We start from the raw sequence: 16,956 nt of genomic DNA, 5'->3' as shown, positions 1-16,956 counted from the left end.
GTGTAAAGGAAAGAATGAATGGGGCCATGTATCGTGAAATTTTGAGTGACAACCTCCTTCCATCAGCAAGGGCATTGAAGATGAAACGTGGCTGGGTCTTTCAGCATGACAATGATCCCAAACACACCGCCCGGGCAACGAAGGAGTGGCTTCGTAAGAAGCATTTCAAGGTCCTGGAGTGGCCTAGCCAGTTTCCAGATCTCAACCCCATAGAAAATCTTTGGAGGGAGTTGAAAGTCTGTGTTGCCCAGCAACAGCCCTAAAACATCACTGCTCTAGAGGAGATCTGCATGGAGGAATGGGCCAAAATACCAGCAACAGTGTGTGAAAACCTTGTGAAGACTTACAGAAAACGTTTGACCTCTGTGATTGCCAACAAAGGGTATATGAAAAAGTATTGAGATGAACTTTTGTTATTGACCAAATTCTTATTTTCCACCATAATTTGCAAATAAATTCTTTAAGAAATCAGACAATGTGATTTTCTGGATTTTTTTTTTTTCTCATTTTGTCTCTCATAGTTGAGGTATGCCTAGAGGATGAAAATTACAGGCCTCTCATCTTTTTAAGTGGGAGAACTTGCACAATTGGTGGCTGACTAAATACTTTTTTGCCCCACTGTATATGTGTGTGTGTTTGTGTGTTCTTGATTGCATTTCAAAATTGCCCTTTTCTATTGATTTGCCTTTGATATTTTATAAAGGCACCAGCAGCTATTTCAAATGAATTATACATTTTTAATACATGTATATTATCTTTCTAATATATTTCTCTCGTGTTCTTCTTTCACATTACTAGTACTATAAAAGTGTAAAAATGGCCTACATCTAATTATTCTAAGAACCAGTATATTATCATTATATCATCTCATTATATTATATTATTATTATTATTATTATTATCTTGTAAAGGGTCCTCGGCTAAAAAACAATAGATATACTCAAATGGGTGCTTTGCCTAAAGATATGTGCTATATATATATATATATATATAATATATATATATAATATCTATCCGCTTTCCATTTTATATATATATATATATATATATATATATAAAATGGAAAGCAGATCCTCTCAATAAATCCATTGTGTTTTCATGCCATTGGTGACCAGGGACTTTCAAGCTTTTGAAATGGCATTGCTACCTGTGGGGGGGAATCAGACAGTCTCTGAAAAGTTTGGTGTTAGAGGCCATAATCCTTTGGGATGAAAGATGATTACTGCTTATTTTTTTGTGGCTCTGTGCCTCAAAAAGCAATGCCAATGGAGCGGGTCCACTCGCGGGCCCGTTTAAAGGTTACAGTTGATTATATCACATTCTGCTCTTTCCCAAATCAATACTTACATTGTCGAAGTACACTGGCTCCTCTATGTCTTTTGCTAGGGTCAGTCTTTCACTGTAACAAGGCCTGAGTGTGACTGCCCCATTTGTTACTGTTGATGTGAGAAACATATCTGATCACACAGCAGTAATCTGTGAGCCACATGCTAATGAGAGGTCATAGCCTCATAGGACATAGTTTTCCTTCTCTAGTCATCCCACCATTTAGCATTACAATTAGGTCACCCACTGCCACATTTTGAGAAGAGCCCAGTCAGCCTGTTCTCAAAGGCTGTTTTCATCTTCAATCAAAGTGTATTGTAATAATATATGAATTGTACTGAGATTTTACTTACCGTAATCATGTGTTATAGCATACTTTATTTATATAGACCGACTTGAACCTATTTGTACTGTGGCTTTATGACAGGTTGTATTTCTTTTCTTTTGCCTTTACAGTGTGGTATCTGCTTGTCTTCCATTACCGTCTTCGAGGAACCTGTTGACATGTCCTGCGGCCACGAGTTCTGCAGAGCATGCTGGGAAGGGTAGGTTATAATATATTTTTGTCCTGTTTGCCAATCTGCTCAGGGTTGAACTATTTCCCTTATCCTTTACCTACATCAGCATGTGTTTGTCTTCATCTTATTGCTGTTTGCAATGTCTAATTCCTCAGGTTTCTAAATCTAAAGATCCAAGAGGGTGAAGCCCACAACATCTTCTGCCCGGCCTTCGACTGCTACCAGCTAGTGCCTGTGGAAGTTATTGAGAGTGTGGTTTCCAGGGAGATGGACAAGCGCTACCTCCAGTTTGACATCAAGGTGACAAGACAAAAAAACAGACATGCACTAAAGAGATTTATTTTAACTATAAACCTTCTACACATATTATTTAAAGGGGACCTATCATGCAAAATGCACTTTGTGATGTCTTCTATACATAAACATGTGTCCCCGGTGCGTCGGGGAACTCACGCAGCGTCAGAAAATAAAACTCTCTCTTTTCCTCCGTACCAAAATCTTTTAAAAACGGGTGTACAATGAGCGGGTACAGATTCCATCCGAACTGACGTCAGCCCGGAATAATTGGTGGCGGACCCACAGAAAGTCGCCATCAGAAACAATGCCTGACGTGTTTTGGACGTAATCTCGTCTTTTTTTACATTAGAAATCCTCGCTAACACTCAGAGCTAACCTGTACTGTAGAGCACATGTGTTTTAAAAAGCAGGAAATGAAAATCACCTTGTGATAAACCTGCAAGAGAAAAAGCAATTGAGCTCCATACTATTTCAGAATTAATCCTTGACGTGATTTAAACAGGATGGCGTTTTATCACAACCGAATTTAACTTTATCTCCTTTAGAATTCTGATCAGGCATTAGCTCCGCCTCCTCTTCTTCTTTTTTTCAAACTAAGGACCCAAAATCTACCTTTCTCTAACAGGGCTTCAAAACAGGGGTTTGAGTAGTATGAGGGATGGCTACAATGGGTGTTTGGTATTTTGAAAAAAAAACTTCACAGACATGTTTTGTATAGTTATGGCCCTACTATACAGGACTGTCTCAGAAAATTAGAATATTGTGATAAAGTTCTAAATGATATTGTAAACTTCAGAGATAAATGCATACTTCTTTGCAGTTCAATTTAAAAGTGTATGACACTGAATACAGACGCCAGTTGACTGACATGGTAGGTCAAACATTGATGTGAGTAGACAGATATTCTTGGACTTGAAAGGAAAGCGCTAAACATGTTTAATTCATGATCTTCTCAGATTTGAAAGCCTTTAGAAATTAAATTAACATCCAGCGGCACATTATTGTTTCACTGATGTCCTCCAGCCGAAACGTTCTAACCTAATGGAGAAAATAAAAAGTGTAATAGAGTGGCCCTCTATAAAATACTTTTAAACTTATTTGATTCATCTCTTGACAGGCATTTGTGGAGAACAATCCGGCAATCCGCTGGTGTCCCGAGGCAGGGTGTGAAAGGGCGGTGAGGCTGAGCACCCAGGGCCCCGGGACCTCCAACTCAGACCCTCTGAGCTTTCCCCTCCTGAGGGCCCCGGCTGTGGATTGTGGCAAAGGCCATCTCTTCTGCTGGTCAGTTATAAGTACCACACCCTATATGAAGATGTTAACATTTCTGTAGTCTGTGTGTATTATTGTTTACATCTGGACTTCCCTTTGGATTCTAACACGGATGGATATTATTAAAAACAAAACAAGGTTAAAACAAATAACATGTTTTCATTAATTAGAAGTCAGTTAAGAAGGGTTTTTGTCTTTATTTTCGTATTTGTATGTGTAATTAAACAATGCATTTGCATTCAGAGTCTTAAAATGACAAATTGGAAACATGTTTAGAAGTTCTGTGAAATAGAGAAAAAGGTTGAAATCATTAAGAATCTTCTGAGAGATTGGAAGTCAGGAGAAACCCAGTAACTAGGAAAGATTGGCCATTTTCAGGAGGCCCAAGGTCTGTCCAACAGAGAGCTCTGAAGCTCTGCTGGGAACAATCTCTCCAAAAAAACAGCACTCCATCAATAACATCGCAGTGATGGAGGTGCTAGATGGAAGCCCCTGCTGAGCGAGGCTGTATGACAGCCCCCCTGGAGTTGCCAAACAGCAGTTTAAGAAGCTCAGAGTATGGGGGAAAGGATATCTTGGTAGAAAAACCAGGTACCTCTCAAAATCTGGATAATACCAGTCCTCCAGTCTGCTAGGCTAGGCCAAAATCCTCCAAACTTAAGCTTGCATTAACATAGAGACAAGAAACCCTGATATCACATAATCTTTTGTTTTCCTTGTCCCTCAGCAGGGGATTTGAATTGCTACAGCAAAGAGAACAGTGCAGTAAAAGACAAAATAAAAGAGTAGAATGTCATATTAAATAAAGAGGCAAGTTGAAATAAATAGAATCAAATCAGTGCACTTATACACATATGTTCTTATATATTCTAAGTCTTGTAAAACAAAGTTTTGAAAATGTGATTGCCTTCCGAGCTCCTCCACCCTAACTAATACTACTCTCCTCACTGCACTGCACCTCACCTCACTTTATGGCTCCTAAAGGCAGCTGTCAGGTTCACTTGTCAGGTTCATTGAGGAGTGCAGTTGACATGACATTTGGAAATGGAAACTGGATGTAACACAGGTCTGACTTTAATAGTTCCCTTGACATGAGGAAGGCATTTGGTTGAAAGGCATATAGGGTCGGTCCATTGATGGGGTTTTGACTTTTTTTATTTATACAGTCCAGGGACAGAATGTGAACTTTGGGTTATTAAAACGGTCTGCATCCCCCTAATCTGTGTGTGTATATTCCAGGGAGTGCCAAGGTGAGGCGCATGAGCCCTGTGACTGTGAGACATGGAAGCTGTGGCAGCAGAAAGTCAGCGAGATGAGACCTGTGGAATGTGAGTATTCACATCAATTCACTTAGTTTAAGACATGGAAGTCAGCATTTTGCTGTTTTAACATAGATAATGTCTTTAATTGCATTCCAAGCTCCTCCACCCTAACTAATACTAAAAGAATCCTTTATTTTAGTCAGTTATAAAAGTGGACGCGTGTCAAGCTACCTGGCTTTAATTTGTCATAATAAAGTAGTTTAGATTCTAACCCAGGCTCCCCTTACTTCAAGTGATTGATTTGGAGCTAAATTAACTGGAAATGAACCACAGTAATTACAAACAGTTTAGCACAAAGCCAATTAAAATCCACCATGTTGATGATGAATTATTAATTAAAATATAAACCCTCTCAATGACAGAACTCAATGTTTGGAATCAGTAATTGCACTGTGGGTAATCTAATAGATGATTTAAGATGGCCTGAGTCACTCCGAAGTGCAACTTCTTTGTGACAGTTGAAAGATAAAAAGCAATTATTTTGCTTTGGAACCGTCTTCCCCTTCGATTTCCCTAGCCTTATCCTGGCATTTCAAACGGCCCATCAGAGGGGCTTTGATAATAGCCAATTATTCAGTTTGAGCGTGTGTGTGGGGAGGGGGCGGGTTGGTGCATGAGCGTCCTGGGAGGTGTTAGCAAAATAAATAAGCAATACACATTAGTCAGGCAGCACAATTTCCCACTCAGTGCAGTGGTCTGTGTTGATTCTGTGCTAATAGTCATTCTGTCTCATTATGCCTTTATTTGTTCTGTTGCCTCCCCCTCCTCCTGTTGAAGTGGCCGGTGTGAGCGATGCCTACGAAGATGCAGCCAACTGTTTGTGGTTGCGCTCTAACTCAAAACCCTGCGCCAACTGCAAGTCCCCGATACAGAAAAACGAGGGGTGCAACCACATGCAGTGTGCCAAGGTAAGCGGGCCAGCGAGGAGTCGCATACCTGTCTCACTGAGGCAGGTTGATGTGAGCCAGGCTATTCTGGCCAGAGTGAGTTCACTAGACTGTTTTCTGATTGGGAAAACTTCCTCAATACAAACAAATCACAAGTGTAACACGGTATCGAACACCACTGCCATTTAAAAAAACACATATCTAGCTTAGAGCTTTGTAGCAAACATTTCAGAATATAGGGGTCTCTATTTGGACTTTAGACCTTTACTCTCATTTATGCTATTGTTAAGTGTGTACACTATGCATGCATTCATACACATTTATTTAGTTGTGATTACCTGTTCCCTCAGACTAGATGTCCTAAAAGTGGGAAGCTGAGTGACTGAGAAATGCAAGTTGGACATACTTCTTGTCAGGAGAAACGGAAAACCAAGAGAGACTTTGATTGATAATTGATCATTTTCAGTATGCTTGTTTAAATCATGTGGCAACATCATTTTCTAACACGAAAAGGCTAACTACATTTTACTGGCAGGGCTGTTTTTTTTTGGATCATGCACACTATTTAACTTCCAAACATCTCACAACAACATTTTTTCTCAGTTACTTTCAGGCAATTGTTCATCGCTCATTACCCAATAATTGGCTTTGTGTTATTTATTTCAACATTAGTCTTTCGGGTGATATTTTACACCTTGGTCTCATCTGATAAGTCTGATTTAAAAAGTTGAGTATGAACAGTTGTCGTTTTAAACCAACTGATAACATTCTTCTTAAGAAGTCAGAATGTATTTTGTTCTGTGAAGGTTATCATCGCATGCCGAAAGGTGCAAATGAGTAATCACAGTCAAGCTGCTATAAGCCAAGTTTTGCTATCATTATGAAAGATTATTTTACAAATGGGGGCTTATGAAACTGTCATGCTAACAAATAATCCATCCTGAGAAGTCCTTGAGCTATCATGCACAGCCTGTCTTACTAAGATGGACAAGAGAGAATGATACGCAGGTGATTGAAGGGAACAGAGGCACTCAGTCAGTCAGTGTGAGACTGATAATCACACAGTCATGTTTCCTGACTGAAGCTCTGTCACTAGCCCTGTCGCTGGAGGGCAGGCCATGTTAGCAGCACAGTCCAGTCATACAGCCGCACTCCTTTTGTCACGGTGACAGCGCTCTCCTGTCTCCATCCTGCTTTAAGAGGCTGACTAGAGATGGAGATTAGTTTGGGAGGAGTGGAGCAGCTTTCACAAGCGAAGAGGCCACTAAGGGCTCAGCCCCTTGACCCGTTATTACCTGGCTAGAAATGGCTTTACCCCAGTTGCTTGGAAACACAGGACTCAGTGTTGCCAAGGAACATTTCTTTGTCCCTTCACAGCCATTTCCTTCCCGTCTGGCTTTCTTTTTTTATCTTAAATCTCACCAATTCACACGGCGTCTTTTCTTTTCCTCTCACTTTGTGACTGAGTATTGATTTTTCTGGAGTGTCATGTAAGCGTGGGGTTTCCAGGGCAACAGAGGTCTCAGCCTTTAGGGTTTCGTGTTGCTCCGGCTGACTTGAGGCGAGAGAAATCGCTTGAACCCAAATAGGATGCGGATTGGAGTGGCTGTAGTGTTTTGTTGTTCTACTATACCCAGTGGGAGCTGGTGATCTAAAATGAGTGCCTTCCAGTGGAAGCAAGCTGCGAGGAATTATCGCTCGCTTCAAGACAAATGCCCTGTGATTCCTATTAAACTCTGCCATTTGTAAAAGGGCAGAAGATTAAGATTGAAAGTATACAGAGAGAAGTAGATATTAAAAATCAGACTTTTAAAATATCCTTCACCTAATTATTTTAATTTTGAGAGCAGTACAAATTATTTAGATTTCAATAAGCGTTGTTAATGGCAACAAAAAATCCAGCGTTTATATTTAATCATATTTGGAGGAGTCGCAGCACATCATCTGGGTTGTTTTCTGTCTTGACAATTCATGAAATATAAATCACCCCGGTGTAGCCGGACTAGCTTTAGCATTTGGTTAACCTTTTTCTGTTGTGACAGCTGAGCAGAGCATATTCAATTTTAATATTTTTTTCTCCTCTCCCTTCAGTGTAAGTATGACTTCTGCTGGATCTGTCTGGAGGAGTGGAAAAAGCACAGCTCCTCGACCGGAGGATACTACCGCTGCACCCGCTACGAGGTCATCCAGCAGGTGGAGGAGCAGTCCAAGGAGATGACTGAAGAGGTACACACACACACACACACACACACACACACACACACACACACACACACACACACACGTACGTACGTACGTACGTACGTCGTACGTACGTACGTACGTACTACTTACGTACGTACGTACGTACGTACGTACGTACGTACGTACTAGTAGTAGTAGTACGTACGTACGTAGTACGTACGTACGTACTACACACACACACACACACACACACACACACACACACACACACACACACACACACACACACACACACACACACACACACACACACACACACACACACACACACACACACACACACACACACACACACGGCAGAGAAAACAGCACCACAAAATGGATTAAGTGCAAACTACCGTAACTCGCACACAATCCTGAGTTTATCTTTAAAATATGAATATTTATGTCAGGGAAAACGCGTTGTCTGTAAGTATTGATTTCCAGGGATTGGACACGATTCACATTTACACCTTGGCTATAATTTATTGACACACCATGTAATTGCAATATAGAAAATATAAAAGACTGTTTTACAGCGCTGCGTAGCAAAAGGAGAAAAAATCGTTCCAAATTATAAATGTAATATCTGAACTATTTTAGAGAACCTTTCATCATTTGCTGCTCTAAAGCTTAAGACATATCCCTTTATCAGTGACATTCCCCTTAAAGCAATTCATTAAGTTTAGACACATGAACAAAGAAATCACAGAATATGTTTGACACGTTAAGACAATTTGTTCAACCATCTATGATATGATGCCAAGATGTTTTAGGGTGTACCACTATTCAATGACAGAAAGAATACATGATGTAACAGTCAGCACACAATTGAACATGATGATTTGCATTTTTGGGACAAAGTATTTGTCAAATTGTCCAAAAGAAATAGCTTTTTTGATATTCATGAAATGGGTGTGTCATTTTAGTAGTTAGTGATGTAGTCACGACATCGCTTAAGGCAATTCATTAGACCTAACACAGCTCCCACCAAAGGATTTTTACAACTTTTTTCCTCATACGCATTGGTACGCCACAAGACCTGTAAACAGACTTTGAAGTGCAGTCTGAGTTTCCTGTAAAACCCGTTTATGAATATTGGATTATTAATGCACTTTTTCCCAGTAAATTAAGCCCTCTTAACATTTTTGGTAGCATCAGCATAGCTCGTATTGATAGTCAATCAACCCAAAATAACTAATAATTCTTGAATTTAAAGGTGCACAAGCACATAAAGCTCTGGGAAATATTAAGAGACCACTCAACTCCCACTCAGCTCTCAATCTCTACATGTATGGCAGCCATTCCATTCCAGTGTCTGATGAATTCCAACACAGAGAAATGTTGTCAGTAGGTTATATGATAATAATACAAAACAAATTCATTTGACTCAAACACATACCTATAAATAGTAAAAACCAGAGGCACTGCTAATTTTGCAGTGATCTCTTAATTTGTTCAAAAGCTGTGTATGCAGACAGCCAGGAACAGTACTTGTTTGTGTGTTTATTCACTCTAACAGGAAGGTTCTTGAGTTCATGGCGCTGACATGAGTGAGTTGTGAAACACACAAATATACACTTACACACCAGCTTTGTTTCCACTCTCAACATGGAGCCATTTACAATCAATTTCCACCCGCCTTCATCAAAGGTGAAAACAAGTCCATTCTCCGTCTTCACCAGCATTCCTCCAATCACAAGTAGTGATTTCACCTGTGACACTGCTCACTTACTGTGGCTGCTCTCACCCCTTCTCCCCCCCGAGAGGCAACAACATGCTCAGGAGTTTATTGACTGTGACTGGTGTGTCATCACGCTTTTTTTTCAGGCGGAGAATAAGCACAAGAGCTTTCAGGAACTCGACCGATTTATGCACTACTACACACGCTTCAAGAACCACGAGCTCAGCTATCAGGTGAGCAGGCCTGGGTTTGCATTCAATAGCCGCTTTCACACCGCAGGACTTGCCGTACTTTAGTGCCAGCACTAAAGTACCACGGCACTGAATCCGCCAGGGGGCTAGTGCCAATCGCATTCACACCGCAGTACTTTCCCTGAGGCAAGATTACGCTGACGTCACTTCGTCTTCTTCTTCTCTGGGTTTACTGGCAGGCCGCAAAACCACTTCACGGCGACTACAAAAAAAAACGAGAGAAGAAGAACTACACGGGGGAGGGGGTATAAAGCCCACCCGCTGTACATGATATATATATATAATAGGTAGGCTCAGCAGACAGACCGTAGTGCAAAGATAAAGGTGTCACATGATTATCTTCTAAATAGTGAATTCAGCATCAACTTCACCAAGATGAAATTCATATCTTCCTAAGATATGTGTTTACTTTATGTCCCTACTAGAATCCGAGCTCAAATGACTCAAACCAACAAAATGTCCAAGCAAAGAATCATGTGCACCATGAGGCTGGGTTATAAGGGTAATTTACAAATAAAATACCCCATTATAACAATGGACTTTATCTTTATGTATTTATTATATATTACCCCCTCAGGCTGATTTTGGAAAAGGACNTGTCGGTGGTTGAATTTATCTACAATGTTGCAACCTTGTGCAGCAATGGCAGGGGCAGAAACACAAGTCTTACACACATAAACACAAGTAATTTCATGTCATTTGTTTTAGATAAATAAAGGAAAAACACCAAACAACGGTTAATGTCCAAAATCAGCCTGAGGGGGTAATATATAATAAATACATAAAGATAAAGCCCATTGTTATAATGGGGTATTTTATTTGTAAATTACCCTTATAACCCAGCCTCATGGTGCACATGATTCTTTGCTTGGACATTTTGTTGGTTTGAGTAATTTGAGCTCGGATTCTAGTAGGGACATAAAGTAACACGTATCTTAGGAAGATATGAACTTCATCTTGGTGAAGTTGATGCTGAATTCACTATTTAGTAGATAATCATGTGACACTTTATCTTTGCACTACGGTCTGTCTGCTGAGCCTACCTATTATATATATATATATCATGTACATCTGGGCTTTATACCCCCTCCCCCGTGTAGTTCTTCTTCTCTCGTTTTTTTTTGTACTCGCCGTGAAGTGGTTTTGCGGCCTGCCAGTAAACCCAGAGAAGAAGAAGACGAAGTGACGTCAGCGTAATCTTGCTTCCTCTTCAGGGAAAGTACTGCGGTGTGAATGCGATTAGCACTAGCCCCCTGGCGGATTCAGTGCCGTCGTACTTTATTGCTGGCACTAAAGTACGGCAAGTCCTGCGGTGTGAAAGCGGCTATTGAAGCCAACACGTGCTCAGGGGACAAGGTGGATCAACCACAGAAGGAAAGCCTTAGTCGCCCTTGCTGCCAACTATCGTAGTCTCTCGGTCCATCTTCTCCAGGGTGCAGATGAACCTGGACAAGACAAAGTCAAACTTAAAGTGGTATATTTGAATAATATAGTGTAGGACCATACCTATATAAGGCATATTTATACTTTTTATGATCTGTTTGGTATTTTGAAAAATAAAAAGTATAAATATGCCTTATATAGGTATGGTCCTACACTATATTATTCAAATATACCACTTTAAGTTTGACTGCCAACACATGTAAATGTCCATAACTCAACCTTCCTAAGTTTGGTTAAGGTTGAAATGGCTAAATTCATCCAGCATGATACATTTGCGGATCACAATGTGAGCATGAAACTCACCTTAGGTCTAAAATCTAGATCCCTTAATATAGAAGAACAGTATCTACAATACATTTAGCACAATGGATTTCTCATTATTTTGTACTGATCTGCTTGGATGTGTATGTGGTTGAGGCTGGGATAAGATTTGAATCCTGTGGATGAAACTTGTAGTTATATGAGTGTCTCTTCTTCTCTCTCCCAGGGGAAGGCGGCCCCCCTGACACCACATTCATTGAAGATGCAGTCCTGGAGCTACTGAAGACCCGCCGCATTCTGAAGTGCTCTTATCCTTACGGGTTCTTTCTGGAGCCCAAAAGCACAAAGAAGGAGATTTACGAGCTTATGCAGGTCTCAGTCTTACTTATTCAGGAGGAAAGACAAATGTTCACAGCAGCCGGTTTTAAATGGGCCATTAGAGGTGTTAGACGGGAGCTCTGCCTCCTCTTGATCCCCACAATCTGTCCCAGTTACACCTCACATCTCAGCTTTTAGTTAAAGACTGAGTGTTGTGTAATTCATGATCACCGGTATAGACGAGGAATATACTTACCTGATGTCTTTTATATTCTGTGCCTTTTTTTAAATACTGTAAAATTAATGAGCGGGAGTCCTGTAGGTCTCAGTCTCTTAAAGCAGTGGTTCTCAAACTTTTTTCAATAATGTACTCCCTTTGAAAAAAAAATTCAGCCAAGTACCCCCTGATCAGCGCAAAAACAATTTGTTAGGGAAAAATGCCTATATAAAGAGGTACAGTACAGTGCTGCACCATCAGTGTCTGATTTATTAAAACATCAACATTGTAACTGAGAAACACTTAAATGCTACATTTCAAATGTTTATAATCCATCACTAAATTCATGGCAAACCAATTTCAACATCATGCAATAACACTAAGACGACATTAGTTGCATTGAACTGATGTTTTTTACAAGTTGTATTTACAATTTTGTGAGAAACATGGGCTTGTGCTTCACTGAGATCTTTGTCATTCTGACAGGAAGGCTACTGCAGTTATTACACTTCGCGTTTTGAAATATGTGTAACTCTGTTCATATAAAACCCACACTGCTCAAACTTCGTTACTTTTCCTAAAATGTGTATATTTATTTATTTTGGGTCATGGGGAATGAAGAGAAAAAAAAATATGAGCATTTTATGAGCATGGGATTTTGACCCCTCATATAAACATTATGCATAATGCTGTGCTATACTTTGTGGCCACACGCCGTTGCCAAGCAACGCTTATTGTTCCTTTTGATAAGCAGGCAGTCATATAATTAACTAATTAACTAGAACTATCTAGATCTGATAGATTTGGATATAAACGCGAGTGAAGTCTAACCGCACGCGAGAGAGAGAGATCAGATCAGCTGCTGCTGACGGAGAACACGCAGCTCTGCATGATCACAGCTCCGCCGCTGTGACGGACCGTTGAGCGGAGCAAAACACACTTAGTTAGACCTAACACACTAAGCTAGTTCATCTACTCTGGAACTAGCTAAACTAGTTTTAAATAGATTTATTCTTTACTGTCGGGTCACTTATTACAGGTTCAGCGAGCTGCACGAGACTGACGGGCTGTCAGGAGAGGGAGAGGAAAAGAGAGCACGCCGTTTATTTTTCCCATTTTATTATCCAGAATTGCTGTAAACCTTTGAATAAAGTAGTTCATCTACTATTAGTAGTTTGTTTAAATGCATTACTTATGTTTGGGTTTTTTCATTAACATAGAATAAATCTCACGTACCCCAACGCACCCCTAGGGGTCCGCGTACCCCCATTTGAGAACCACTGTCTTAAAGGCTGGCAAAGATGAACCCATTTTTAGATACGTGCTCAGAGGTCACTTTGTCCTGGAATATTCCGGTTTGGGAACAGATTATTATAGAAGTGTTTTCATACATAAAAGCGTTTTCTGACTGAGTTTCCTAAAACAGATTTCTCTCTGTCCTCAGACGGACTTGGAGATGGTGACGGAGGACCTGGCTCAGAAGGTGAACCGACCTTACCTGCGGACCCCGCGCCACAGGATCATCCGGGCAGCCTGTCTGGTTCAGCAGAAGCAGCAGGAGTTCCTGGCCTCAGTGGCTCGGGGAGTGGCCCCCAATGACTCTCCTGAGGCCCCCAGGCGCAGGTAACATACAGATATGCAGCTCATCTTATTTGTACTATAAAAACAATGCTGTAATATAACAGAGCTGCGGTTTGGAATAATCAAAAATGGCTAATTAGGTATTACATTTCAGCAATGAATCACACTGGCAAACTTCTCTCTCTCTGCTCACTTGCAGTTTTACCGGCGGAACGTGGGACTGGGAATATTTAGGCTTCGCATCACCTGAGGTAACAGAACATGTCTCATTATTTTTCAGTCAAGGTTTGTTAGGGAAATGTCAAATGTGCTGTGTGAACAAAATGTGCATATTGTTTTATTCAGGATCCTAAACTTCTTTATGGATTAGTCCCTGTCAAAATCGTAATAATTCCTTCATCGTGATTGAAGATCTTTTTCAGAAACAACGTTTATTGCACTTAAAAATGCTAAACTGCCTTAATTTTGACATTGATTTAACATTGAGAGTACACTGTGTATAATGAACATTAAATCATTTAAATGATGGAAAATCACTGCAGAGGTTGCACTAATATTATACCTGTCGCTCTCCAGAAATCACACCCGTGTTTCAGGCTGCAAGTGGTTAATGATGGCTCTTGAAACTGAAACCTTGATTTGATCTAGTGATTCAGGCTCTTCTCTGTTAATGTCACAGCTAATCAGGTTTAAATAATTGCCCACACTCACATTATAAAGTAATTAAATGATTCAGCCCTACCTTATTCCTTTTTAATAAAGTCTGTATATATATCTTAATCTTTTTAATATGGCTGTTTGTAAAGTGACTGAGGCCCCTCCCCGACCCAGAGGCCGTGTTGTGGCACACTGCAGCGGGCCAGATGGCTCAGTGTTCCCTGTGCACCTGCTCGGAATGATTAAAAGCGCGGCACTCTGGCACTCACCTAAGCAGGTTGCTCCCCATCATTGCGCATTAGTAACAGGCATTTGTAGTTAACTTTTACAGTCATAAAACTGTCGGCACATAATGGTTTGATTATTGACCTGCCTCCTTTTTTCTGCACGGCTTGATGCATGCACTCAATAGTGCTGCATAAGACAATACACTGCAGTCGAGCTTCTATTATCGTTTAGCTCGTAGAGCGTGGCGGTTTTTAAACACACAGGCTGTTCATCTGGAACACATTCAGCTCAACAGCTCTCCTCAGGCTCCTTACAACACCACAAATATGCAAACCTTACATCTCCCTAAGCCTCTCAGGGTTTTGTGCACACCTTTTAACAGCATAAAGCGGACATTTCCCTATTGACAGGAAAACAAATGACAAGATCAGTGTTGCTTGCCAGTTTGATAAATGAATTTTGAAAATGCTTATCCCTCTGCCTGCTCAGCATCATGTAGCGAGGCATAGGAGAAACTCTGTAAAGCTTTTGTTTACTCAAGGTTTACTGAGTAAACGGACAAATGTGTGTGCACACTGAAAGCAGTAAAAGACGATTACACTGATGCCAAGGATGTCTGAAAAATACTTTTTTTATTATACTCATAAAATGTCAAAATATCCTGGATGATGTACTTTGACAAGGTAACCTGATCCTCTGTTGTCTGTAGATTATAACATATTAACACCATGACATAGTGTTACAGAGCACCGTATCTATTTGTTTACTGCAGTGTGTAAACCATTATTGATTTTGGAGACAAAAGTAGTATACAAGCCAACTGAAGCACACACAACCATTTAAGTAAACAATACACAGCATATATTTCATTACCCTCGGCACACACTACAAAGATGTGACTTATCTTAAAAAGAACACACAATCAAATACATTTCCAAAGAGGATTTAAATAAATAAATCGCTGTCACCAGATCATTTTGCTCTGCGTATCTCAGAGGAAGTTCATAGTAAATGTTGCCACCAGATGCTGAGCAGAAAGCCACTCTAAAATAAAAAAGGTTTTTATTGTTGACCCTCATTAGAAGCTGTCTCTCAGCTGCAGGAGTTACCCCTCGATTCCACCGGGTCCGTCTGCGCCGCGGTTTTGGTCCGGCCTCCTCCGGCGTCATACCCTACCGGGCGCGTTTCAGAAGCGTTTCAGAAGCATTTCAGAAGTGGAGCGTCTTGCCTGCCGGCTCGCAGTTTTAGTTGATTTGGGCATATTTTCTGGACAGACTACTTTGTACAGACAAAGTTAATAATACTGTAATAATGTAATATTCCAGTTATAAACGACATGAATCAAAGATGTGTTGCTGTATTTTAGTGTTAAAAAAAAATACATTCATCATCGTAATTATTCTATATAATTTACACAGTGCCTGTAAACCGGAGGAGAACGCTGGCATTTCCTACTTGAAAGACTACGGAGGGATAGAGTCTGCAAAATTAGTTTATTTTGGGGATTGACTGGATGCTCTGAACGGTCCACTTCCTGCCCGGCGCTATGCAAAGCCTCGCGTCACGTCGAAAATAGACTTGCATCCTGTTTTTATCGGAGCCCAGCGCCGAGACGCTTCTGGGACGCTTCTGAGCCGTAACGCGGCGCGTCTGGTGGAATAGCACCCATTGACTAGAGTGGCCGCCATCTTTGTGAACAACGCGGCGCGGCCGTAACGCGACGCAGACGGACCCGGTGGAATCGAGGGGTAAGGAGGAGCAGTGCAGTGATAATCACAGCCTGATGCTGCCTCTCAGCTACAGATGCTCCGCTCTCACAATGCCTCGCTCCATAGTGGTGGAAACATCAGACAGTGTCTGGGTGAGAGGCCTTTTCATTTTAACACTGCGACAAATATATGATATGAGCTGATTATTTCCCGAGGTATTCATATGCAGATGTGCAAATACATTACATAAAAGCTGTTTATGTTATTGGACACACTAGCATTTATAAGCTATGACCTTTAGCTTTACGATACATTCAAATGAATTGTGCGAGTGGTCACTACAAAAGCTGAACCCTAAAATATTATTCCTTATTTGTGGATCTAGGTTTGAAGTAAATTAAAAATTAATAATAGTAATACACTTAATTTAGGAATATGCAGTATATTCCTAAATATAGGCTGCCTCTTATCGTCCGTCCTCTGACACCTTCATATCACGGGATCTGTTGATACATATCAGTCAGTTATCAGCGCTGTTAAATGAAAAAAAAAAGAACCGTCACACACATAGATATCCAATCATTAGAAATGCATCATTTGGCACTCACCTATAACACTATAGTGCTTTTTTTTGCAATTCCATTTAGACACGCTGTTTGACATATTGTCCTGTGTTAATTGACATCATTTAAACATCCCTGAGTGATAACGTGCCAAAAATATCAGATTAGTCCTAATGTGAGAGATGTGCCCCCCCCCCCC

General features: G+C 40.6%; 1 protein-coding gene across 1 annotated transcript in view; it reads left to right on the top strand.

Moving 5' to 3' along the window:
* The window catches only part of LOC104941310 (ankyrin repeat and IBR domain-containing protein 1-like), a 48,037-nt gene that overhangs the window by 19,102 nt on the left and 11,979 nt on the right, over window positions 1-16,956 (top strand). The window contains 11 exon segments of the mRNA XM_010766396.1: window positions 1,783-1,871; window positions 2,000-2,144; window positions 3,259-3,425; window positions 4,653-4,741; window positions 5,513-5,643; window positions 7,714-7,848; window positions 9,676-9,762; window positions 10,995-11,007; window positions 11,711-11,856; window positions 13,464-13,642; window positions 13,800-13,863. Of these exon segments, the coding sequence (XP_010764698.1) occupies window positions 1,783-1,871; window positions 2,000-2,144; window positions 3,259-3,425; window positions 4,653-4,741; window positions 5,513-5,643; window positions 7,714-7,848; window positions 9,676-9,762; window positions 10,995-11,007; window positions 11,711-11,856; window positions 13,464-13,642; window positions 13,800-13,863 (1,245 nt within the window).

This window comes from Notothenia coriiceps, unplaced genomic scaffold (genome assembly GCF_000735185.1).
Source record: "Notothenia coriiceps isolate Sejong01 unplaced genomic scaffold, NC01 NC01_scaffold00003312, whole genome shotgun sequence".
Lineage (NCBI taxonomy): Eukaryota > Metazoa > Chordata > Actinopteri > Perciformes > Nototheniidae > Notothenia > Notothenia coriiceps.
The sequence above is the reverse complement of the archived record's forward strand: the minus strand, read 5'-3'. Positions and strand labels throughout refer to the sequence as shown.